Source organism: Rhineura floridana, chromosome 2 (genome assembly GCF_030035675.1).
Source record: "Rhineura floridana isolate rRhiFlo1 chromosome 2, rRhiFlo1.hap2, whole genome shotgun sequence".
Taxonomy (NCBI): domain Eukaryota; kingdom Metazoa; phylum Chordata; class Lepidosauria; order Squamata; family Rhineuridae; genus Rhineura; species Rhineura floridana.
Genome location: NC_084481.1, coordinates 93052965 through 93078239, shown reverse-complemented (window position 1 = coordinate 93078239; position 25275 = coordinate 93052965). Strand labels below are relative to the sequence as shown.

The window sequence follows — 25275 nt, the reverse complement described above, 5'->3', positions numbered from 1 at the left end:
ATGGGTGGGAGTTTCTAAAAAAGGAAATTCTAAAAGCACAATGGCAAGCAATTCCAACAAGGAAAAAAAGGGGGGAAACAGCAGAAGAAGCCAATGTGGCTTCACAAAAAGCTTAGAGATGACCTGAAAACAAAAAAGGACACATACAGGAAGTGGAAAGAAGGCCAGGCCACAAAGGAAGAGTACAGGCAGGTATCACGGAATTGCAGGGATGGTGTCAGGAAAGCTAAAGCTGAGAATGAGCTGAGGCTAGTGAGGGATGCTAAAAGCAACAAAAAAGCTTTCTTCAGGTATGTCCATAGTATAAGACAAAGAAAAGAAATGGTGGCACAGCTACTCAATGAGGATGGCAAAATGATAACAGATGACAAAGAAAAGGCGGAAGTGCTCAATTCCTACTTTGGCTCAGTCTTCTCCCAAAAAAGGGCCTATGATCCCCCGGGAAACATGAAGTAGAAGGGGCAGGATTGGACCTTGAGATTGATAGACAAATGGTCAAGACATACCTAATCACTTTGAATGAGTTCAAATCGGCAGGGCCCAATAAACTGCATCCTAGAGTATTGAAGGAACTGGCTGAAGAACTCTCAGAACCGCTCTCTATTATCTTTGTGAAATCATGGAGGACCGGTGAAGTGCCGGATGACTGGAGGAGAGCTAATGTTGTCCCTATCTTCAAAAAGGGCAAGAAGGAGGAACCGGGGAACCACAGACCAGTCAGCCTAACATAAATAGCTCCAAAAATTCTGGAGCAGATTATAAAGCAGTCAATCTGTAAGCACCTTGAGAGCAATGCAGTGATTACTAGAAGCCAACATGGATTTATGAAGAACAAATACTGCCAAACTAATCTTATCTCGTTTTTTGATCAGGTGACCTCCCTTGTAGACTGTGGGAATGCTGTGGACATAATATATCTCGACTTCAGCAAAGCTTTTGACAAAGTGCCCCATGATATTCTGATTAGCAAGCTAGATAAATGTGGGCTGGATGGAACAACTATCAGATGGATCCACAGTTGGCTCCAGAATCATACTCAAAAAGTGCTTATCAATGGTTCCTTCTCAAACTGGGTGGAAGTAACGAGTGGGGTACCACAGGGCTGGGCCCTGTGCTCTTTAACATTTTTATTAACAACTTGGATGAGGAGGTACAGAACATGCTTATCAAATTTGCAGATGATACAAAGTTGGGGGGCATAGCTAATACCCTAGAAGACAGAAAGAAAATTCAAAGGGACCTTGATAGGCTGGAGCATTGGGCTGAAAACAACAGAATGAAATTCAACAGGGATAAATGCAAAGTTCTACACTTAGGAAAAAGAAACCAAATGCACAGTTATAAGATAGGGGATACTTGGCTCAGCAGTACGACATGTGAGAAGGATCTTGGAATTGTCGTTAATCACAAGTTTAATATGAGCCAACAGTGTGATGTGGCTGCAAAAAAGGCAAATGCTATATTAGGCTGCATTAACAGAAGTATAGTTTCCAAATCGTGTGAAGTACTAGTTCCCCTCTATTCAGCACTGGTTAGGCCTCATCTTGAATACTGCGTCCAGTTCTGGTTTCTGCACTTCAAGAAGGATGCAGAGAAACTGGAACGGGTTCAGAGGAAAGCAACAAGGATGATAAGGGGACTGGAAACAAAGCCCTATGAGGAGAGACTGAAAGAACTGGGCATGTTTAGCCTGGAGAAGAGAAGACTGAGGGGAGGTATTATAGCACTCTTCAAGTACATGAAAGGTTGTCACATAGAGGAGGGCCGGGATCTCTTCTTGATCGTCCCAGAGTGCAGGACACGGAATAATGGGCTCAAGTTGCAGGAAGCCAGATTTCCACTGGACATCAGGAAAAACTTCCTAACTGTTAGAGCCATACGACAATGGAACCAATTACCTAGAGAGGTAGTGGGCTCTCTGTCACTGGAGGCATTCAAGAGGCAGCTGGACAGCCATCTGTCGGGAATGCTTTGATTTGGATTCCTGCATTGAGCAGGGGGTTGGACTCGATAGCCTTGTAGGCCCCTTCCAACTCTATGATTCTATGAGGCTTAATCCCAGTTAAGTGGGGTGGGGAACCACCAGCACGAGCCAAACTTGGTCTGCCAGGCCTCCCTATTTGGCCCACCAGGCCATTTGGGGGAAGCGATGTCCACCTGCTCTACATCTGATGTGTGGGACAAGGATGGGCGTGGCTTCAAAGAAACAATTGGGAGCTTAATGTACTGGAACACAGCACCCTCACAACTGTGCATCAGCTGATGGGCGAAAGGAGTGTATCTTGCTCAAGGACTCCTTTACACTCTGACATTGGGGATGGAAAGGAGAAGCATGGGGAACCTTCCAAAGCATAGGGCTCGCAATGCCCCTTGCACTGTGGTTCTGGAGCTCTAGAACTTGCTGCAAGGGGTTTTGACAGGTGGGTGTGACAACCCATATGTCAATCATGTAGTGTCATAATGGCATCATGAGAATGACAAGTGGGTTGCTCACTCACCTGTAAAAGTTGACCCATAGGGAGTCAAAAAGATTCTCCACCCCTGATATAGAGAAAAGGGAAGTTGACAATGTTTCAGTGACTGGCTGTCAGAGGTTTGTTATAGTTTACAGTTTGTTTTTTAAATGCAAGTAAACAAATCTTTTATGGAAGCACCCATGGCAGGCTCCCTATAAAATTGTACACTCCTTTGTAATTTAAATGGTTTCTAACATTGGCTTGTATCTGGCGTCTGAGGGGACCTTATTTTTTCTGTCTCCAAGTGACAGCTGGCAACTACAGCTCACTTTACAAACACACACATGACACCAGCTTCCTACTTAAGTGACCTCCAACTGAATCGTCCCCATTTAAACGAACTATTGTATTCTGGAGTACGGTGGAGGAGAGGTAGTAACAGCAAAGAAAAGCGTCTCCACTATTCGGGAGAAAACCACATGTGGAAGCTCTGGGATGAGGAGTTCGTCATCAACACTCCTCCCCAGCCATCCTGTGGTGGCTACTTTGAACAAAGAGAGATATCCTTCTTCTAAAGCAGATGGGCGAACACTTACGGGTTAACTTCACAATGAAGGGAATACACTCTGCACACGGCTAGAGGTGCATTCGCTTTTATTGTCACGTCATTTCGTTCCAGGACTAAGCGTGGACATTCGGACTAGGTCCCGGGGCTGAGCCTTGGATCAAATTAAGTGGGACGGAGCAGAAGCACTGCCTAATGGAGTCCAGTCTAAGCTTTTTCTGGCCCTAGCAGGCTGAAGACAGGAACGGAAGAAACCTTGCTACTAGACCCTAATGCTCCGCCTACCTGCGGAGCCGCGGCGTGGGGCTGGGGAAGAGAAAAGGGGGCTAAGAACTCACCCCGTCTCTGTTCAGCCCACGGAGGCTTCCCAGGGAGCTTCAGCGCGACAGCAGTCGCTTACTCCGCCTGGCTACGTCATTATTCCGCGCCATTTGCACCACCGCCCGCAGAAGGTAACCTAGCAACCGTTGGAGAGGGAGGAGCCGCTGCCGAAGCAGAGGGGGAGAGAAAGGAAACAGGGAGTGTGAAAGGGAAGCAATTGATAGGGAAGAGGAAAGTAACAGACCTCGAATTCAGGAACAGAATGTTGTGATTGGATTTGGGAGACTTTAGTTGATTCTGGCCCCGTGCGTAGTTACTCGGAAGTAAATGCATTGAGTTCAGTGGGGCTTATTTCCAAATCATAAGGCACTCGGTCATAAGGCTCTGATGTCCTTGGTGGGGCAGCCATTTTCAGTCTTGTATACCTCACAGGGTAAATATTATAAGGGTATGTAGTCTCAGATATTTATTTTTTATTACATTTTTATTCTAACCTTCTCCTAAAGAGCTGAGGGCAGCAAGTATAACCCCCTCACAACAGCCCTGTGAGTTAGGTTAGGCTGATGGTGGCTACCCCAAGATCATTCAGTTAACTTTGTGGCCGAGTAGGAATTTGAATGTGTGTTTTCTCGCATCTTAAGTCTAGCACTCTAGTCACTCACAAGATATTGCCTCTTACTATAGGAAATGAGGTGGAGAATTAATATTACTGCTGCTAATAAATAAATAATAAAATAGCTTTCATTTCCTCCATTCTCAAATATGAATATGGAAAAGAGGCACCCCATATTCTGTCCAAGTAATCCCTCTGTGGGTTAGAATCAAACTAAAGTAGCATTTATGGAGCCTGATAAATCTCATAAATTGTACAAGTCAGTGACTCTGATGAAGCCCATATTCCTAGAACATCCTTTCCCTTTATGAGGTGGCACAGAATGTGGTGATGCCATGGATGATATAGCCCTGGCATGACATAAATGTGCATCACTTTGTGGGTATTCAGATGATTCCTGCTGCAGTGGACAAAGTGACTGCACAGGCCTAGAGCATAAAAGGGTCTTCAGATGACAGGCGAGTTCTTGTAAGTTGCATATAAATACTCTTTGGGGCTATGCATTATATTAAAAAAAAGTATTACATTTTAAAAGGCCTAGAAAAAGAAGGGGAAATATGCAAAAAATAAATTGGATAAAATGTGTCACTGATGTTCATAGTGAGAGTAGTGCAACATTCATATATGTGTGTTTTTTAATTAAAATATATATCCAAAATGATGTTAAATCATAGATGACACTTACTGTCATATATTTTCTTCATTTAATTTTAGGACTGTGCTTTTAATGCACTCAGTGGGCATCCATATCCATGCATCACTCTGTTAATAGTTTTCTTGTACATTGTGCCATGCAAGATCCAATTAAAACAAAGCGTTTAAACCATACACTTCACACAAACCCAAAATTAGAGTCAAGTCATAAGGAACCAAAATCTATTGATGGCATTCCTTAACCGCAGTGCCTCCTGCCTTACATGAAAATGGCAGACGGGATAATTTATAAGCTCCCAACTGTTCATCCTATTATTAGAGAGGGGGGCTCTAGATACTAATTCTTTTGAGAATTCTCCCCACCTTTTAAGTTATTCCTCCTGGAAAAAATTGTGGAGTGTTCTGTATTTTGGCGTCCAGGGTCAATTCATGCCACTGAGGCTGTTGCGATTTGTATTCTGGTTCCTGTGCTGCATTTGATTTTGGATTTTTAAAAAAAGTTTTCAGTGTTCTGGGTTCCCAGGCCAACTCATGCCACAAAAGCTGTTGTGATTTGTTTCTCTACCACAAGTGAACTTGGATATATATTTTAAAATTCACTTCCTCTGAAATGCCACACGAAGGGACAGGAAGGGATGGAGTGTTGGACAGAAGAGAAAGCATCCAGTTTAGTCAGTAAGATTTTGCCTGTATCTGGGACTGGGAAAGACCCCTATCCCTTGTCAGTTTGGAGATTTGAGCTTCCCTTGCAGAGTGTGGCTGAGCCCATTTGTGTGAGTTTTGTTTGTTAAGTTATTTGCTCTGCAAGCAGCTTGCTCCCTTTTTCATGGCAAATTGTAGTCTGGATGTGTGAGGGATTGGTGGATAAATAGTTCTGTGTTGGGCAGGATGCAGACAGAGTCCTTTTCAGTCATCTTGCCCTCTGTCATTTTATCATCTGTTGCATGAGTTTCACTTAGGCTTTTTTCACAGGCAACTCAATTACAGAGCCAGCTTTGCCTACACAGAATCTCCTAGGTTTAGTTCCTCATAACTCCAGTTAAATAGATTTCAAGAAGCTGGACTGAAAAAGACTTGTGGCTATAGCTTTGGAGAGATGCTGCAACTTAGAGTAGACAGCTTCTGGGCTGGGTGGACTAAAGAGAGCCAACGTAGTATAGTGGTTAGAATGTCAAACTGGGATCTGGGAGACCAGGGTTCAAAATTCCTCCTCACTGGGTGACCTTGGGCCTGTCACTGTCTCTCAGCCTAACTTACCTCACAGGGTTGTTGTGAGGATAAAATCAGGAGAGGGAGAACCATGTTTGTATGCCACCTTGAGCTTCTTGGAGAAAAGGTGGGAAGTAAATGTAATAAATAATGGTCTGACTTGGTATTATAAGATACTGTATAGCTGAGGTGGTCCACAGAAAATCATTTTCTCATCCCTTTAGTCTGGAGGAGGTGATCAATTCTGCTTTTGCATGCTAGTGGTGCAGAGATCAAGAGAGGACTGTATGAGTTATCATAGTTGTGGGAAATTGTACTCTCTTTTAGTATCAAATATGAGAGCAGATTATGGAAGGTACTGAAGAAGTAATGGTTACAACAAACAAACCAGAGAGTAAAAAAGGACTAAAGGGACACAGTCCTGTAGCTTCTCTCAGAAAGAAAAGCAAGCACTGGTTAATAACGGCAGATTAAATGTCAACATGCAATTTAATTGAACAGCTGGAAGTTAAAATTGGACACATCCATATTAGATCCTAGGATTTAGTAGACTGTGTGCAGATTCATCTTTGGAACAAGCTGCTGGTGGGAGGGAAGAGGGTGAATTTTCCATTACTTTCAGATCAAAGAGATTATTTTGTTATATATAATGTAATAGCCCCCAGTATTCATTTAGGGGAATGCTCTAATCTAGGGTATCTAAGGGAGGTCAGACTAGGTATTCTCACTGAACATTTTTCTCTTGCATACTAGATGGACGTCCCAGGCTCTGTTCCAGGACCTTGGTTAATTTGGTTTAGCTCATTTAGATATTATGAAAAATGCCCCAGTGTTGCCTATATCTGTAAGGGAGAATGAAAGATTCTGGAAGAATTGGATTTCAAACACATGTAGGGAGTAGAAACCTGTTTTACTCAGTAGGGTGACTCTCCTGAATTGTTTGTGCCATTACCAAAGCAACAACGTTGCTGATTTTGATCCAGTGATAGTCAGCTGTGTAGTGCAGTGCTAACTCTACTGTCTCTCTTTCTGCTCCTATCCACTAGATAACTTTGAACATCACAAGGTTATCGTCTGTTATTTCTGATGGTTTGGAGAAGTCTTGTGTTTCTCATGTTTCTATAAATTTGAGTACAGGAAACCAACTCTCTGTTCCAGTTCCTCTGTGCTGCTTCATAATTCTCTCCTCTGGATTTTGAGAGAGCCTTGTTCCTCGTGATTTCCTCCTCTGATTTATAGTCACTGATTCTGGATATATTTGCTCGGACATTGCCTCCTCCTCTCCATCTCTCTGTTCAAATAACTCCTGTTTGTGCTTACTTCCCGCCTCACAGGGACCATCCCTAATCTTTGGAGGAAGCAAGAGGGCCTGCCCACTAGCTTGTCATGTGATGACTCCCTCCGAGCTGAAGTTCTAGCCAAAGAGATGGGGTTGTTGTGGCTGTGTGTTTTTGTGGTGTTGTTGCAGGGCCTGCAACTCCAGGTAAGGAACAGAAAGAAGACTGCGGGAGGGTGTTTCTTTGGCAGAAACAGCTGAGATGGCTATATCTCAAGGTGTGCATGCAATTTAAGGAGCAAGACAAGACAGAGGGACAAAATTGTGTATATATGTGAATGTGAATGCTGGCAGGGAATAAAGCATAGCACTGGAGGCAGAGATTTAGGTGGCACCAGAATATGATTTAGCAAATGGGCCCTACATGGACCACTTATTCAAGAATATCTGGGCAGGGGGTGCTTGGGTGGGGGGAGTCAGACTTGACCTTCAGGTGCAAATCCTGACTGAGACATTAGATTTGAACTTGCAAGAAGTTGTAGTGGGATTAAATGAGCACAAGCATGTGCAGGAAATTTGAGATGTGTTACGTGACATATACTTGACTGCTCCTGGTGAATATGTGTTGTGTATACTTGCATACTGGGACACTGTTAGGCATATGTGCTGTTGGATATCTCACAAATACAGGAGACCTCTGTACAAAGCAGTTGCATTGCAGATGTACCCACAAAAACAGTCAGTGCTGACCTTGCTACCCAGGTTCCACAGCTAGGGAGATGACTAGATTCATAACTAACTTTTGCTATGGCAGAGGATGGCATTCCCTGTCTGATCCTCCCAGCAAAGGATGGGGCAGTGTTGCAGTTCTATATATATAAAAAAATGATGTTGTTTTTCCCCACTCCTATCCTGGATTCAGGCCACCTCAGCAGCCCGCTACTTCAGCATTGATTATGCGAATAACTGCTTCCTCAAGGATGGTGTTAAATTTCGCTATATCTCAGGCAGCATCCATTACTTTCGTGTCCCACCTGTCTATTGGAAGGATCGGCTTCACAAGATGTACATGAGTGGCCTCAATGCTGTGCAAATGTAAGTGAACAGAAGGGGAAGTGTGGTTCTTTGGGGAATTATTCTTTGCCACAATGACGGATAAAGGCTCATGTCTGCCCATAGGTGTTCCAGCCTTCTCAGTGTAGGGTCCTCACTGCATGTTCTGGACAACATTTAGAGCAGAGGAACTCATGCTGACGGAGAGTGGAGCTGTCCCAAGTATTGGTGGTCTTTTCCTCTCTCATATGGTCCCACCAGGACCTAGAGCACCTTGTGGTCAAAATGTGCAACCAAGAAAACAAACAAACAAAAATTTGTTCCTGCACCACTTTCTTTTAGGATTGGGAGAATCACCTCTGGTCTTGATCCCAGCCTGAAAGCTGTTCATGTCCCCTGCTCCTAGTTATATTAGGATGTTTTGACATGCTGGACTGAGAACCAGGTCTCTAAGCATGTAGATGAACTGCAAAGAAGGAATATGGGTAGTATTTAGATCCTAAACAGGTTTGTGGCCACAATAGGGTGGCCAGAAATAAAAGGGGACTTGGCTCCTGTACCTCTAATAATTATGTAGAAGAGGACATTTCAGCAGGGTAACTAATCATGTAAACTATACCTACTGAAATTCCCTCTTCTACACAACTACTAAAGGTGCAAACACCATGTCCTCTTTTGGATCTGGCCATCCTAGACCATAAGTGTAACAGAATCCTGCCCTGTTTATTCTCAAGAATCCCCTGTGAAGTATCATCCCTGTCTCAGCCTTCTATTTCAGACTGAAATGTTTACTTTCACCCTTCAGCTACGTGCCCTGGAATTACCATGAGCCACTGCCTGGTATCTACAACTTTACTGGTGACAGAGACTTGGAAGGATTCCTAGACTTGGTGGCCCAGTTAGGCCTGTTGGTGATCTTACGACCTGGACCCTACATCTGTGCTGAGTGGGAGATGGTGAGGGCTGGGCAAAAGATTTAGATGGGTTTTGACTCACCTGGGGTATCTGAATGCTATACTACTCATCTTTTTCACACACAGGGTTACTATCCTCTCCTGAGTAAGCCACTAATCATTTTATTCTTTTTAACCCCTCCCTCTGAGGCTTCTTTCCTGGTTCTCCACTTGTCTCACTGGCCAGCTTCCTCTTTTTTTCTTTCCCTTCCTTACCTTTCACAGTTCTTAATCTTCTACTTTTCCTCTTTCTTATCTTTCCTCGTTTTTGTCCCTTTGTCCTTTTCTTGCTCTCATGGCTTCAGCAGCTACTTTTTTTAAAATAACAAATCTCAAACCTACTTTTTCCATCTTGACCATTCTATCAGAGCCTTCTGATCATTCCACCATTTCTTACTGATTTGGAGCAGGGGAGGAGCAACTAAATGATCTGACATTATTTGCAAGGCTAGTTTACCTCTTTCTTAACCATCTTTCCTAGGGTGGCCTTCCATCCTGGCTGTTGGCAAAGCCAGATATTATCCTGCGCACAACTGACCCAGGTATGATAGAACATCTTAATCTGGGGAGGGGGAGAGGCCCTCTGGATCTCATTTTCAACTTTGTAGATCAGGGATGGGGAACTTGTGGCTCTCCAGATGTATGGGATTCCATCTCCCATCAGCCCCAGCCATCATTGTTCAGCAAAGATTCAGAATTATAACCCAACAACATCTGGAGGGCTACAGGTTCTGCATCCCTGTCCTGAATGGTTGCTGTCTTTGTAGTGGTTCTGGATTGTCCACCAAGCTGCCAGAGGGCCAATTAGCTGGGCTTTCCAGCTTTCATGTCTCTTTTACAGAATTAAAGCAGCCCCTGTGAGTGTAATATAATTGCAAAATGGCACTTCCAGACCTCTTCTCTGTACACAGTACTATAATCCCCAATTTTTGTCTTAGCATGGTGTTGGAAATTGGGCGAGGGAACCCCAGCCCTTGACTGAGCAAGCTGCTTTCTACTCTTAGATTTCCTGAAAGCTGTGGACAAATGGTTGGATGTTCTGCTGCCCAAGATCAAGCCCCATCTGTACCACAATGGAGGCAACATCATCAGTGTCCAGGTGCGTGCCGTGCTGCACAAGGCCAGTTCACCGTAGGCTCATATTTTCCTTGGACACCTGGTTGTGCCTTCACAAGCTCCCTAACGTGAGGCATATACCAGACAGAGCTCTTAGTAGATTCTAACTATTGGAACACAAGGTGTGGTGGTTGAGCTGATCTACGTGTGTGTGCAGTATCCAGTGAATAAAGATAGAAACACAGCCAAGTGGCTGGCCTCTGCCTTTTTCAATGTAGCTAGCACTGTGTCACCATCACAAGGCCCTTTCATGGAAGAAAAAGTCCAACAAAGATGGCATTTGGGTGCCACCACCTGGGTACTGACTAGTCTTTAAGTGAAATGCTGTGTTGGTTGGTCTGACCCTCTTACAGAAAATCCTGGGTTGTGGCAGTGCAGTGGAAGATGGAAATGGCAGTGGGCAGCCACTTTATACCTTCTAACTTTGGTTTTGGTAACATTCTATAAGAAACACTTTGGCAAATAGCAGAAAGTACAAGAGCATTGATAGGCTGTGCACAGAACCTGAGGGGGTGCCAGGTAGGATTCCACACAGGCAGGCAGAAGGTAGATCAGGATCTCTTGGTAGACTGTGTCCTGTGTCATGGTCAGATCACTATCTGGTGAATATAGATCTCTCGATGCCGCACACCCTCCGCAGGGGACAATGACCTATTAGGATGGTCCGCCCCAGACGCCTGATGGAACCGCAGGGATTCCTGAATGCGCTGGGTGATTTGGAGCTGACTGAAGGACGCCCGGCTGAAGCCCTGGTGATGGAGTAGAACAGGGAGATCACTGGGGCTTTGGATAGGGTGGCTCTGAAACGTCCTCTCCCCCTGAATAGAACTCAGACAGCACCCTGGTATACACCACAGTTGCGGGGTCTGAGACAGGAGGTGAGACGACTTGAGCGCCGGTGGCGGAAATCTCGCACTGAAGACGATCGGACACTGGTTAGAGTGGCAATAGCTGCCTATCAGGTGGCAACAAAGGCAACAAAGAGGGAATTCAGCAGAGTGTTGTCCCAGGAGATTGTTACAGGTGGTCCGGAGTCTGGTCGGTCCAGTTGCTCAGGAACCCATGGAGCAATCTAAAATCTCCTGTGACATTTTTGCTAAACACTTTGCTGGTAAAATTGAGCGCCTGAAGAGCATGATTCCGTTCGCCGTGGATACAGGTAGTAGGCCAGGGTCGGCCAGTTGCATTCCGGTCCGGTGGGATCGGTTTCAGCCTCTTCCCTCTGAGGAAGTGGACAAGGTGCTCAGTACTGTGAAGCCAACCACCTGTCTGTTTGATCCTTGCCCTTCGTGGCTCGTCACGAGTTGCAAAGAGAGACTGAGCGAAGGGATCAAGGCAGTGGTAAATGCATCGTTGAAAGAGGGTGCAATGCCATCAGCCCTCAAGGAGGCGGTGATAAAGCCCATCTTAAAAAAACCCTCCTTGGATCCCCAAGAGCTGAATAACTTCCGCCCAGTTTCTAATTTACCATTCTTAGGCAAGGTAATTGAGCGAGTGGTGGCCAGACAGTTACAGACACACTTGGAGGAAACGGATTATTTAGATCCATTCCAATCGGGTTTCAGGACTGGACATGGAACTGAAACAGCCTTGGTCGCTCTGGTGGATGATATGAGGAGGGCGTTGGATAGGGGAGAATATACCTTCCTCGTCCTCCTAGATCTCTCAGCAGCTTTCGATACCGTTGACCACGGTATCCTGTTGGATCGCCTAGGGGGATTAGGAATGGGGGCACTGTTTTACAGTGGTTCCATTCCTATCTCTCAGATAGGCACCAACGGGTAGCTTTGGGAGATGAGGTATCAGACCCTTGGCCTCTTAATTGTGGGGTGCCACAGGGCTCTATCCTCTCTCCCATGCTGTTTAACATCTATGTGAAACTGCTGGGGGCCATCATCAGGAGTTTTGGGCTGAAGTGTCACCAGTATGTGGATGACACTCAGCTCTATCTCTCATTTAAGTCCTCACCAGAGTTAGCTGTGGATACCATGTCCAAGTGCCTGGAATCCGTAAGTGGATGGATGGGAGAGAACAGGCTGAAGCTGAATCCCGACAAGACCGAGGTGTTGCTTGTGGGAGACAGAGGAAGGCTGGGTATTACGGACCTGATGCTTAATGGGGTGAGATTACCCCTGAAGGACCAGGTCCGCAGCCTCGGGGTCATTCTTGACTCCAGGCTGTCCATGGAGGCTCAGGTCTCGGCGGTGAGTCGGGCAGCTTGGTATCAGTTACATCTGATACGGAGGCTGCGACCCTACCTTCCTGTTCATCTGCTCCCACGGGTGATACATGCCCTGGTCTCCTCTCGCTTAGACTACTGTAATGCGCTCTACGTGGGGTTACCCTTGAACACGGTCCGGAAGTTACAGCTGGTACAGAATGCGGCGGCACGCTTGATTAAGCACAGCCATCGCCGTGACCATATCACGCCAGTGTTAATAGATCTTCACTGGTTACCAGTTGTTTACCGGGCCCAATTCAAGGTATTGGTGCTGACCTTTAAAACCCTATACGGTTTCGGCCCAGTCTGTCTGAAGGAGCGCCTACAGAATCACCAATTATGCCGCCTGACAAGATCAGCCTCACAAGACCTTCTCTCGGTCCCACCGGATAAAACAGCTAGGCTGGTGCGGACCAGAGAGAGGGCATTTTCAATTGTGGCCCCCACCCTCTGGAATTCCCTTCCTTTTGATCTCCGACATGCTCCCTCCCTGATGGGTTTTCGCCAAGCCTTAAAAACCTGGCTATTCAGGCGGGCCTATGGGATTGGGGAGGATTAATTTTATAAGGTTTTAAATAGAAATTGGTTTTAAATTGATTATGATTGTGTTTGCTTGTATTTTATTTTGTATTATGTACTGCTCTCTATTATTGTAAGTCGCCTAGAGTGTCCACTAACCTGGACAGATAGGCGACCAATAAATAAAATTTATTATTATATTATTATTATAGATCTCTTAAGTGATTTGTAATGGTTCAAGAAAGATTTTTTTTTACCCCCAGTTGTTCAATAGTAATAGCAACAATAGCAGCTTGGGGTAAGCAGGTGTTGGTTTGTGTGTGAAAGGACTGAGAATGCTGTTCAGTTGTGATACTCAAAATAAATCCTGGGCTCAGAAATCTTTAATTCTAAGTGTTGGCTTTTACACCAGCCTCTGGTTTATGGATCTTAAGGTTGCAGTAGAAAACAAAGTAGATCCCACAAGACAGAAGTCTGCCCACCCCTGCCTTAAACCATTGCTTTGTGCCGGCTTCATCATCCAGTAGAAGGTACATTGTTAATAAAAAAAACAAAAACCCTTCAGATACACAAAGGGCTTGGGGCTCTCAGACACTGTATGTTTGCTTTCTTCACAAAGAGCGAAGCTGCACCTGCAGGAGGGTGACCAACCTCTCCTGCAAAAAGAGGTGGGCATCACCAGTGCAAATCTAGTGTTTGACAGGGGAGGTTCTATACAAAGACTTATCCAAAACCTTGTTATTTAGCCACAGTATGGGCTCTGAGTCATCATTCTTTAATGGCAGCTGTTCCCCAGGCAGGTAGAAAATGAATATGGGAGCTACTATGCCTGTGACTATAACTATCTGCGCCACCTACTGAGTGTCTTTCGTGCCTATCTGGGTAAAGAAGTTCTGCTCTTCACCACTGATGGCACCTCAGAATCTGAGCTCCGTTGTGGGACATTACAGGGCCTATACGCCACTGTGGACTTTGGACCAGGTAGTGAAACTGGGTGAGCTCTGATGGGATTGGCAGGAGCTAGAAAGCAATTTTGTTTTGACTTCTGTTCCTTTCTTTGCTTTTTAAACAGAGGAAAACGTGACAGAAGCATTTCAGCAGCAGCGACTGTATGAGTCGAAGGGACCACTGGTGAGAGGGCCTTGCCATGTGAAAGGATGGCATTCTATGTCTTAAATGATGCACCCATTTCTAGGCACAGGAATTCTGGGGACAGAATAATCAGTCCACATCTCATCTGAATGAACTTCTGGGTTATTTCCACCTCTCATGTTCTCTGTTTGACTGCCATGACCCTTCTGTAGCAACTACTGGGGCACCCATAGAATCATCAGTGTGCTTCATTTGCCTCAGTGGTTATTTAGCTGGTTTTGAGCCACAGAGCTTTCAAGAGTCTGACAGGCTATGAGCTTGTCTTTCTTCTTTGAATGAGAGATGACGCCTCCCGAGCTACAGACCCCAAGGGTCATCTCTAAAGCAATTCTATTTCTCTGGGCCTTATCACTCAAGAATTGGTTGGGAGTTGCATATTGCCCAGTGTTGCAATGAAAGCAGCTATCACTCCATGTAGCCTGGCCTGGGCATTACAGGTGTGAGACCTCCATCTGGTACAATGAGATGCCAACACAGGGAAGGGACCAAAATTGGTATCTCCTAACCCAGTGCTTCACCAGAAGTGATGAAAACTGACCTAACTGCTCCTGCTCCATAAATATTTTAATTCTGCCTTCCTCCTAGGTGAATTCTGAGTACTACACAGGCTGGCTGGATTACTGGGGTGAGCCACACTCTACAAAAAGGACTAAAGATGTGGCTCAGGGCCTACAGAAGATGCTAGAATTGGGAGCCAACGTCAACATGTAACCGTGAGGCCATGGGGAGAGTGGGCAGTGGGGCGCAAGAGATGGTGCAAAGAAGCTCCGAGATGCAAACCCATGTCTCTTTGCTTCATCTTGTTCACTGTGAATCTCTCATTTTGCTCTTAGAGGTGTGTGTGTATCACTTTCTCACATTATCTGTGGCTGTTCCATAGCTGACAGAAATTCACTGCAGAATGAAGACTAAGGTGCATGATCTCACACACTACCCTGGGCCAGAGACTTAACACACTCTCACTCCAAAAATATCCCCCTCTGCTACATACTAGTTCACATCTGTTTGCTTCCTGTTCCTCTGCCTGTCACTGCCTATTTATTTAAATAGGAGGGAAAATCTTACTTTGATACTTGGCTTTCTTCCAGGTATATGTTCCAAGGTGGCACCAACTTTGGTTACTGGAGTGGTGAGTTTCTGGCTCCTTGGGGTTGCTGCCTCAGCAAACATTAGGGAGACCTAATTTCTGGCCAGAGAATGTAGACACCTGTGTTGTGGGGGTGGGGAGGGAGCACTTAAGATGTCTAGAAGCCTGCCTTGTTCTCACAGCCTTCTCTGCCCAGGTGCTGATTACAAGGACCGTTTCAAACCCATCACTACTAGCTATGACTATGATGCACCACTCTCAGAGGCTGGAGACCCTACTGACAAGCTGTATGCCATCCGTACAGTCATTGGCAAGGTGATAGTCCAGCACTTAACAGAGGGCGGGATGCAGTGTAACATTTCATGGTGACTAGGAGAGAAAGGGTTACTTAATTTATCACTCAGCTTTTAGCAACACTGAAGTGTATGTAGTGCACACACAGGATATATTTTAGAGTTCAGATATACAGTGTGTTCAGTTCAGTCACTTACTACCCCTGAGCAGTAACTATGAGCTATAGCAGGAGTGGCTAATCTGTGGCTCTCCGGCTGTAGTTGAACTTCAACTCCCTTCAGCCCCAGCCAACATGGCCAATGGTCAGAGACGATGGGAGCTGTAGTCCAAACAGCATTTGGAGGGCCGCAGCATAGCCACCCCTTACCTAGAGCTTAGCTCAGTTCATGACATTTGAGGAAAGAACTGGATCTTGGGCTTGGTATTGCTACTTCAGAACATTTATGTGATGAAACATGGCCGCACCATGAAGCAGAGTGAAGCGAGCTGCTTCAGGTGGCAGATTTGGGGCAGCATTCAGGAGTGGCAGTTTGGGCTGGATGAGATCCCAAAACCAGTATCCAGTTGATTACCCCAATCTATAGCTCACGTGCTACCTCCTCTCTTTAAAATTGAATGTGCACACTACTTCATCGCTTCCTGAGCTTGGAGGGAGAGGGAGCAGTGGTATGAAGGAAGGACAACCAACTGCTGGGAGGAAGTAGTAGCAGCAGCAGCACTTCTGTCTGTTTGCTCATTCATTCTGTATGGTAAGCGAGATGGGGTTGCACTCCACTGAAGGAGCTGGTGTACAGCTTGGGGACACTTCTGGATCTACTTCTACCTCTAGAGGCACGGGTGGCCTTCATGGTGCAGAGTGCTTTCCAAGAGCTTCTACTGGTGGCCCAGCTGCAATCCTATCTGGATAGGGATAGCCTAGTACCTGTTGTCTATGCTCTGGTGACCTCTGAGTTAAATTACTACAATACGTTATATGTGGGATCGCCTTTGAAGACAGTTTAGAAACTGCAGCTAGTGCAGAATTCAGTTGCCAGATCTTTACTGGGGCCCGATGGTCTGGGCATATAACACCAGTTCTGGCCTAACCACATCAGCTCCTGATTAGTTTCCAGGCTCAATTCAGAGTGCTAGTTTTGACCTATAAAGTTGTATGCAGCTTGGAACTTCAATTCCTCAAGGATCGCCCCTCCCCTCCCCTCCCCTCCTGTACCTGGACCATATGATTTTCAGAGGCACTTCTCCAAGGGAGGTGCTAAAAGTGGCAATGAGAGAATAGGCCTTTTCAGTGGTGGCTCCCCAATTATGGAATACTATCCCCAGGGACACCTCGTGCCAACACTGTCAGCTTTTAAGTGCCAGGCTAAGACTTTTCTGTTTGCTCAGGCTTTTGGTTCTTAATCTACATCATACTGTAGTATAATTCATGGCCTATTTTTGGTGCTTATATTTTAGTGGAATGGAGTCCTTTTTTTATTCTTGCTGCTGAAAAAACATCTTTATCAATGTTTGTTTTATTGTATGTTTTATTCTATGTATCTGGTTTTTAAATGGTTGACAAGATGTTTGGTATTTTGAAATATTTTGTAAGTCATTTTGAGACATTTTTGCAGAAAGTGATGGACAAATCCAATAAATAAAATAAGCAGGTGCCAGCCCAGCAGCAGACTGGGAAGGAGGGAACAAGTGTGTGTGAGATCCTGTGGGTTCATATGGGTAAAACGTTTTAACAGCACTGCATCTTTACTCAGAAATCCCACTGAAATCAGTGTGGCTTGTTCCCAGTTGCACTCTGGCCACATATTAATACAAGATGCTTTTAATTTTTTATCCTACCCTTCCTCCAAGGAGCTTTGGGTAGCTTACGAGGTTCTCCTTTCCCCCACTTTATTCTCACAACAATCTGGTGAGGTGAGTTAGCCTGAGTGGTTGGTTCTATTGGTGTTCTGTTTCAGGCAGCAAAATGTCTTGAGCTAGCCTGCTTCCCTGCCAGCTCAACTCCCGTGACATGTTTTTTTCAGTTTCAGAAGCTGCCCTCGGGGCCAATGCCACCCCCTACCCCGAAGTTTGCATATGGCTATGTATCCTTATCCCAGGTGAGTCAGGGCTGTAAGGTATTTCCTCACGAGTGAATGTTGGTGGCTGGAGGATGGATTAGCTTTGCTTTTGAGTATGCTGCTTCCTGCACTTACAGTGTGTATCTGAGCAGAGACAAGAGGACCAAGTTAATAAGGGAGGAAAGCAAACTGGAGAGGAGATGAAGGAACTACAATGGGATTGGATGGAAAAGAGGAAGAACTTCTGTGATGGTATATGGCATCACAGTATGGGAACAGGGCCTTGTTGGTGGTGGTATAAGAGACTCCCTCCTTTTCCATTTTTAGATGGTGCTTAAAGAGGTTTTTATTCTGGAAAGCATTTTATGCTTGAGTCTATCTTTATTGTTTTGTGCTGGTTTTAGTGCTGTGTATGCTTAATTTTTGGGGTCATAATCATGTACGCCATTTTGAAAAAAAACAAAGCCTAGGTGGAAATAGTTTAAATACAATAAACATACCCATCCTCTTTCCTATAGCGAGTGGCCCTACTGGATGTTCTTGCCATTCTTTCACCTTCCTTGCCGTTCTATTCCTCCTATCCTCTCACCTTTGAAGCTCTGAAGCAGGTAAGAAAGTGGTGTAAGAGTCTGTCAGCAAAGGTCCGTCGCTATTTCCATTTAGCATCCACAGCGGGATTGAAGTTTATACCTGTGGTGAATTCTTTTCTGTATTCCAGACCCATGGCTTCATGCTCTACCGGACCCTTTTGCCACAGGACATTGTGGTCTCTGCCTGGCTCAGTGCCCCTAAGAATGGTGTTCATGATTTTGCCTACATTCTGCTCAATGGAGTAAGGTGGAGAGTGGGGACCTTCCTAGTGGGTAGGGAGGGTGATCACTCAAATTAACTGAAGGGTGCAACAAGTCCTGGGCCCACACTGTGGCTCACTGCATCTTCATAGAATGGATCAGAGGCTGGTGCATACAGGAACTTTGCTTCAGTTCTGTAGTTCTCCTCTGTCATCTACCAGCTAATATTGTTTCCCTCCTCAGGAGTACAAGGGAACACTGGAGAGAGACAGAGTGAATGGGATCAATATATCTGGCCAGCTGGGGGACACACTGGACTTGGTGGTGGAGAACATGGGTCGCATCAACTTTGGAGCTAACAACAGTGACTTTAAGGTGCATCTGAAAAGGAGTGTGGGGCTACTGCTGCCAAAACAGCGGGTTGGAGGGCAATGCTTCCACTGTTGTCTACTGGAGGCATGCAATCCTATACACACTTACCTGAGAGTAAGTCCTATTAAACCTAATAAAGCTTACTTCAGAGTAGACTATGCATTGAACTATACTCGTAAGGGTTTAACTTATTTTTATCAAACTTCCAGCCAAGAAAGGATGCCAGGTAAGAATTAGCAACAAAAGCTCCTGGCTGGCAAATGTAGACTAGAATCCAGTGAGAAAAGTGGGGGCCTTCTGAACTTTGGTATGTTGTATTTTGCTGCCTGAAGAATGTGGGCTGTAGTAAAGCTGAACTGTGGTAGTCCTAGTTTTTAGCTATTGCAAGACTGGATGCAACTTAATTCAGTATGAAAGGCATAACAGAGCTAAGCACTGGGGGGGACGGTGGCACTGCTGTGGTAGTTATATGCCAGCTAGCTGCTCTACTAATTGTTCCTGGGGGTGCTTTATTAACCTTACTCCCAATTGCACCTAATCTCTCTCCTAACCCATCTTCCTGCCCAGGGTCTGATCCACAATATCACACTGGGTACCACCATACTCAGTGACTGGCTCATCTATCCCCTGGACATAGACTCAGTTGTGGCCCGTGCATGGCCCCCAACTGCCCCATCAAGCAGTGGGAACACAGGACCTGCTTTCTATACAGGAGTATTTACAACACCTGGTATCAGCCAGGACTCCTACTTGAAGCTCCCAGGCTGGACGAAGGTACTGCTATCCTCAGACTGAACCCAGTTTTGTTTGTTTATTATCCCACTTTTCCTCCCAAAAGAGCCTAGGACAGCCACAAGAAGTAGACCAGTGAGGTAGCCATGGTATTTCTCTCAGCTTTTCTGCTGTGTCTAGTTCTGGAAGGGAGCTTTGCCACCCAAACAGCTAGCTGCAGCTCTTTCACTACACTGAATGTACAGTGTCAAAATGATCAAAGTGTAGAACAAATTTGCAAGTTAATAGTTTTGCTCTCTCTAGCCACTTTTTAAAGATTATCAAGACTACAGGTTTATTAAACTTTAGGACCATGGCCAGAATTCTAATCTATGCACACTTATGCCCTAGTAAATCTTGCTGAAACCGGTGCAGCTTGTTTCGGAGGAAACATGTTTACCATTGCATCCATCAAACTGTTTTTATCCCAACGGGCCTGAAGTGGCTATTGGGCCCTAAAAGAATTCCAAAAACGACTGTCCTGTAAAAGTCCCTCTTGTCTCTTCACCCAGGGCCAGCTCTGGATCAATGGTTTTAACTTGGGCCGGTTCTGGCCAGCTCGTGGACCCCAGCAAACTCTCTTTGTGCCTGGTTCACTCCTCAGTGGTTCGGCCCTCAACACTGTTGTCATTCTGGAACTGCAGGAAGCTCCAGGGAAGCCCAAAGTGCTTTTTGTTGACCGACCCCTTCTCAGCGGCACCTACAACTCCACCCACAGAGACATGGAGTAACAGGAACTACTATTCAGCTATGAAGTTGCGGGATCTGCGCATGTGGCTCCAAGGGGAAGTAAAGAGAAAGTTTTACCCTGAAACCACCAAACAGAGGACACTGTAAAATGAAAGCTCTGTGCCTTCTTAAGAGTGGCCCAGGCCAACAGTGGTTACTAGAAACAGAATTTAGGTACTTGGATCCTTCACAGCTGCTTTTGTACAGGATACTCGCCATGTAAAGAATCTTGGTGCCTTAACATGTTATTGTAGGTACTGGCCCCTGAATTAAATATTCATACACCTACCATGGTTCTACATTGTAGTTTATTCATCCACAGTGCATCAAGAGATGGGGGAAAGGTACAGAGGAGAACAGGTTTATGGCTCCAGTTAAAAGGTGGGCAAACAATGCAGTGAAAATAACTGTGGAAGGATACACAAGAGGCATATAGTGATGACAAGGCAAAAATCTCCCTATTTCCAACACTAGTAGGAAACAACAAAATTCTCTTACTACCTTAAAAAATACCATGGTTTTATCTTGGCCCATAAACCATCCTGCAGAACCTGTACTGCAGTATATTTTACAGACATAACTGTGGTTAGACACAGTAACAGATCCTTGTTACTGCAGTCATTAATTTAGGTGAGGAACTGATAAAGTAGCTCTTTTCTGCCCTGGTGGTCTCAGTACACTCCAGGAAGATTCTCCTAACTTTGTTATATTGAGCTCACAAACAGTAGCTCCCCCTCTTCTCTCCAGGCTGTAAAGGAGACTCTGTATTTCCCCATAGAAATCAGTCTTCTAATGCCTCTTCCACCCCACCTCCCACACATAAAATCCTGCTTCTAGCTTTGAATGGGAGAACTACTACTTCAAGAGAGACAGTCATTTCTCAGCCACTAAGGTACCAGCTTCCCAGGTTAGCCTCCTATAGAGCATAAAGAAACAGTTACTCATGTTTGTGCTGCTACACTGTATTCCTCCTGCCCCAAGTGACAGCAATCATAGATGAGGTTTTCTGTTTTCATTCAGACTGTAGTAAGCAGACCATTAGTGTCCAAGGAAAAAATGCTAGCTAGGACAGGGTAGTGTTTGCTTGTCGATGAGCTCGCAGACAGTTTGTGGAGCAGAAGGAGAAGTCAAGATAATGGAAAGGAATGCGGCCCAATAGTGACTCCCCACAGAGCCAACAGCGCCTGTAGATACCAAAAAGACAGCATGAGCAGGTAGCATTGTGGTTAGAGATCATGTCAAAAAGGAACACATCACTCTCCCACCATACCTGGTATTAGTAAGAGTTGCACTGGAGTCTTTTAATTGGGAAGCAAGTCTCCTCTCAGCCGCCAGAGCACGCTAAGAAACACCACACACAATTAGTAACAACTTCATTCTATACAGCATCCTATGCAAAACAAGTAAAAGATTCAGTTAGGAGGTCTTGGCCAGCTTATTGTGCAAGGATTTTCCTGAACTGGGTTGAACTATAAAAGGAATCCACTATATGTCAGTACCAAGTCCAGAGTATAGCCACTTTCCTTTTATTCTAGGCAAATTGAATTAAAATCCATTAGATTAAAATCAGAACTAAAAACTGAAAAAGGAGGCTTTCCTAAAAAGAAGTATTTTAGTAAAAACACAACAGAAATGCCCTATGATATTTAACCATTCAAGTCTGTCAGAATAAGACAAAAAGATTTTTAGAGCAAGAATAGACTGGTTCAGAGTGACACAGTCCAAACCCTTGCTCAAGGTAACTCTGGCTTTATAGTAAAGGCTCAGGCAATAAGGATGGATCAGATAAGTTATTCTATAAGCTGGGAGGCCTTTCTTACTTGTAGGCTATGTCTAAAGGCAGGAAAACAAGGAGGGAGGCACCCCAAATGTACCACAGACGAAAAGAGGGGAAACCCTCAACGTGCCTAGCCAGCAAACAGACAAAATTGAAAACAAGTGGTTTATTGCTGCCTGATGCATTTTGGGTGACAAAGACCATTTATCAAGAGCAATCTGTAAACCATGCATGTAAACAGCATTAAAATCAATTATCAGACATACTATAAATAATAATATGTTTGTACATTAATCTATTAAAAATAAACAATTCCGTGATATGCTGAACACTGGCTACAGAAGTTCTAATCAATAAGGAAAAAGGGACAACTAGAATGGAATATAACGCAAAATAAAACTTCACTTAAAAACTTCACATGTGAATACATGACCCCAAATTGGAAGATTCTAACAGAACTTCTCTGCTTAAAATGCACCTGAACCAAGCAAAGAAGGACAGAGAAATGCAAAGGTAAAACGTCTAATACATTTAACACACTGTTACCTAATCAAGATCTCAAAATAAATGTGTTGAATGAGACTGGCTCTACAGGAAAGAAAAATCAAAAGCAGAACAACTAAAAACAGTAGGAAATGGGAAAGAAAATAAATACAAATATGAATATGAATTGACATACACCAAAAATTCTTGTGGTGCTGTCTCTGATTCAAATGCACCAAAAGCAGTAAAGGGAATCAGCATACCTACTGCAAGTACCACGCAGGTATACAAACAAACTGAATGCTTAGAGACAGCTGGCTCTTGGATAAAGGAAGATGAACAATGGCACGCAAGGTGGGTGTGATGATGCACTAACGGCAGAAGAATATTAAATTTCTAAAGGTATGCACTGCTGGTCTTGATGGAAGTAAATTTCACTCAAAAGTAAAAGCAAACATCCATATGGGTGGCACATAAAACTCATGTCTATCATGTAATTTACTTAAAACATGAACACTACACAACCAACTATAGATGTACAAACACTCTGAATTTTAAAATTCTTACAAAACCTTTCTTATGAATCTGAAAACAGAGTGTAGATAAGAAAGTCAAAATACCTAATGGAAGTATGCTGCTGTCTCGTCAGTGTAGCAAACTAACAGTTCTTACAGCTGGCTCTTAAAAAGAAGAAAGATGAACAGCATCCCACAAGAAAAAAATTCTTAAAGGTGTATGGTACTGATCTAAATACAAATGAGCATTGTTGTTGTTATGAGCCTTCAAGTTGATTATGACTTATGGCGACCCTATGAATCAGCGATTTCCAAGAGCATCTGTCATGAACCACCCTGTTCAGATCTTGTAAGTTCAGGTCTGTGCTTCCTTTATGGAATCAATCCATCTCTTGCTTGGCCTTCCTCTTTTTCTACTCCCTTCAGTTTTTCCCAGCGTTATTGTCTTTGCTGGTGAATCATGTCTTCTCATTATGTGTCCAAAGTATGATAACCTCAGTTTCATCATTTTAGCTTCTAGTGATAGTACTGGTTTAATTTGTTGTAACACCCAATTAGTTGTCTTTTTTGCAGTTCATGGTATGCGCAAAGCTCTCCTCCAACACCACATTTCAAATGAGTTGATTTTTCTCTTATTTGCTTTTTTCACTGTCCGACTTTCACATCCATACATAAAGATCGGGAATACCATGGTCTGAATGATCCTGACTTCAGTGTTCAGTGATACATCTTTGCATTTGAGGACCTTTTCTAGTTCTCTCATAGCTGTTCTCCCCTGTCCTAACCTTCTTCTGATTTCTTGACTATGGTCTCCATTTTGGTTAATAACTTTGCCAAGGTATTGATAATCCTTGACAAGTTCAATGTCCTCGTAAAGTTACATAGATCTTCTGTTGTCATTACTTTTAGTCTTCTTGACGTTCAGCTGTAGTCCAATTTTCCTATCTCCACCTTGGTCCAATCCCACTTTCCATATGATATGTTCTGCATATAGACTAAACAAGTAGGGTGATAAAATACACCCGTCTCACACCCTTTCCGATTGGGAACCAATCCGTTTCTCCATATTCTGTCCTTACAGTAGCCTCTTGCCCAGAGTATAGGTTGCACATCAGGACAATCAGATGCTCTGGCATCCCCATTTCTTTTAAAGTATTCAATTGTTTTTCATGATCTACACAATCAAAGGCTTTGCTGTGATCTATTAAGCACAGGGTGATTTCCTTCTGAAATTCCTTGGTCTGTTCCATTATCCAAACATATGTTTGCGATATGATCTCTGGTACCTCTTCCCTTTCTAAATCCAGCTTGGACGTCTGGCATTTCTCGCTCCATATATGGTAAGAGACTTTGTTATAGAATCTTTACTTGTATGGGATATTAAAAGGCAATAGTTCGATAATTACTGCATTCCCTGGGATCCCCTTTATTTGGAACTGAGATGTATATTGAACACTTTCAGTCTGTGGGCCATTGTTTAGTTTTCCATATTTAGTTATTTATTATTGCATTTATATACCGCCCCATTGCTGAAGCTCTCTGGGCGGTTTACAACAATTAAAAACATTAAGAACATATACACAAATTTAAAAACACATTTTAAAAAGCAATTTAAAAACACATGCTAAAATGCCTGGGAGAAGAGGAAACTCTTGACCTGGCACCGAAAAGATAATAGTGTTGGCGCCAGGTGCACCTTGTCAAGGAGATCATTCCATAATTTGGGGGCCACCACTGAGAAGGCCCTCTCCCTTGTTGCTATCCTCCGAGCTTCCCTCGGAGTAGGTACCTGGAGGAGGGCCTTTGAAGTTGAGCATAGTGTACGGGTGAGTTCATGTCAGGAGAGGCGTTCCATCAGGTACTGTGGTCCTAAGCTGTGTAAGGCTTTATAGGTTAAAACCAGCACCCTGAATCAAGTTCAGAAACATACAGGCAGCCAATGCAAGCGGGCCAGAATAGATTTTATATGTTCAAACCATCTGGTCCATTACCAATCTGGCTGCTGCATTTTGCACAAGCTGTAGTTTCCGAACCGTCTTCAAAGGCAGCCCCACATAGAGCGCATTGCAGTAATCTAACTTGGAGGTTACCAGAGCATGGACAACTGAAGCCAGGTTATCCCTGTCCAGATAGGGGCGCAGCTGGGCCACCAACCGAAGTTGGTAGAAGGCACTCCGTGCAACCGAGGCTACCTGAGCCTCAAGTGACAGAGATGGTTCTAGGAGAATCCCCAAGCTACGAACCTGCTCCTTTAGGGGGAGTGCAACCCCATCCAGGACAGGCTGGACATCCGC

General features: G+C 44.4%; 3 protein-coding genes across 9 annotated transcripts in view; 1 reads left to right on the top strand and 2 right to left on the bottom strand.

Annotated features, from left to right (window-relative positions):
• The window catches only part of STK16 (serine/threonine kinase 16), a 17076-nt gene extending 13601 nt beyond the window's left edge, over nt 1-3475 (bottom strand). Inside the window, exon 1 of one of the 3 annotated variants that reach the window (XM_061609383.1) lies at nt 3307-3475. The gene's annotated coding sequence lies outside the window, so the exon portion shown is untranslated. Of the gene's footprint in view, nt 1-3052; nt 3236-3306 lie in introns of those variants that run through there. The other 2 variants (XM_061609382.1, XM_061609384.1) reach the window with 2 other exon arrangements.
• Nucleotides 3267-20495, top strand: GLB1L (galactosidase beta 1 like). 4 transcript variants are annotated; one of them, XM_061609379.1, is made up of 17 exons: nt 3267-3473; nt 7153-7301; nt 8017-8189; nt 8953-9103; nt 9582-9642; nt 10105-10199; nt 13742-13937; nt 14029-14087; nt 14694-14815; nt 15197-15237; nt 15392-15510; nt 17508-17582; nt 18062-18151; nt 18262-18375; nt 18578-18709; nt 19274-19480; nt 19990-20495. In XM_061609379.1, exons 2-17 carry the CDS (start codon nt 7245-7247, stop codon nt 20206-20208), a joined length of 1911 nt encoding a protein of 636 aa, XP_061465363.1. In that variant the 5' UTR covers nt 3267-3473; nt 7153-7244; the 3' UTR covers nt 20209-20495. The 4 variants fall into 4 exon arrangements, with proteins under 4 accessions (XP_061465363.1, XP_061465360.1, XP_061465361.1 ...); XM_061609376.1 differs by lacking the exon at nt 3267-3473 and adding an exon at nt 3499-3790; XM_061609377.1 differs by lacking the exon at nt 3267-3473 and adding an exon at nt 3500-3790 and having other exon boundaries at nt 13757-13937.
• The window catches only part of ANKZF1 (ankyrin repeat and zinc finger peptidyl tRNA hydrolase 1), a 20321-nt gene continuing 15541 nt past the window's right edge, over nt 20496-25275 (bottom strand). For both annotated transcript variants that reach the window (XM_061609375.1, XM_061609374.1), the window contains exons 15-16: nt 21477-21547; nt 20496-21390 (exon numbers count right to left, since the gene is read on the bottom strand). In XM_061609375.1, coding sequence (XP_061465359.1) covers nt 21270-21390; nt 21477-21547 — 192 coding nt within the window. In that variant the 3' untranslated portion in view covers nt 20496-21269. The remainder of the gene's footprint in view (nt 21391-21476; nt 21548-25275) is intronic.

Excerpts from the sequence above, each read along its gene's own strand:
- GLB1L (XM_061609376.1), top strand. The coding sequence starts at position 3,730 with ATGTCCTTGGTGGGGCAGCCATTTTCAGTCTTGTATACCTCACAGGGT. Across the intron at positions 9,643-10,104 it reads CCTGCGCACAACTGACCCAG|ATTTCCTGAAAGCTGTGGAC; the intron begins GTATGATAGAAC and ends TTCTACTCTTAG. Across the intron at positions 15,511-17,507 it reads TCCGTACAGTCATTGGCAAG|TTTCAGAAGCTGCCCTCGGG; the intron begins GTGATAGTCCAG and ends TGTTTTTTTCAG.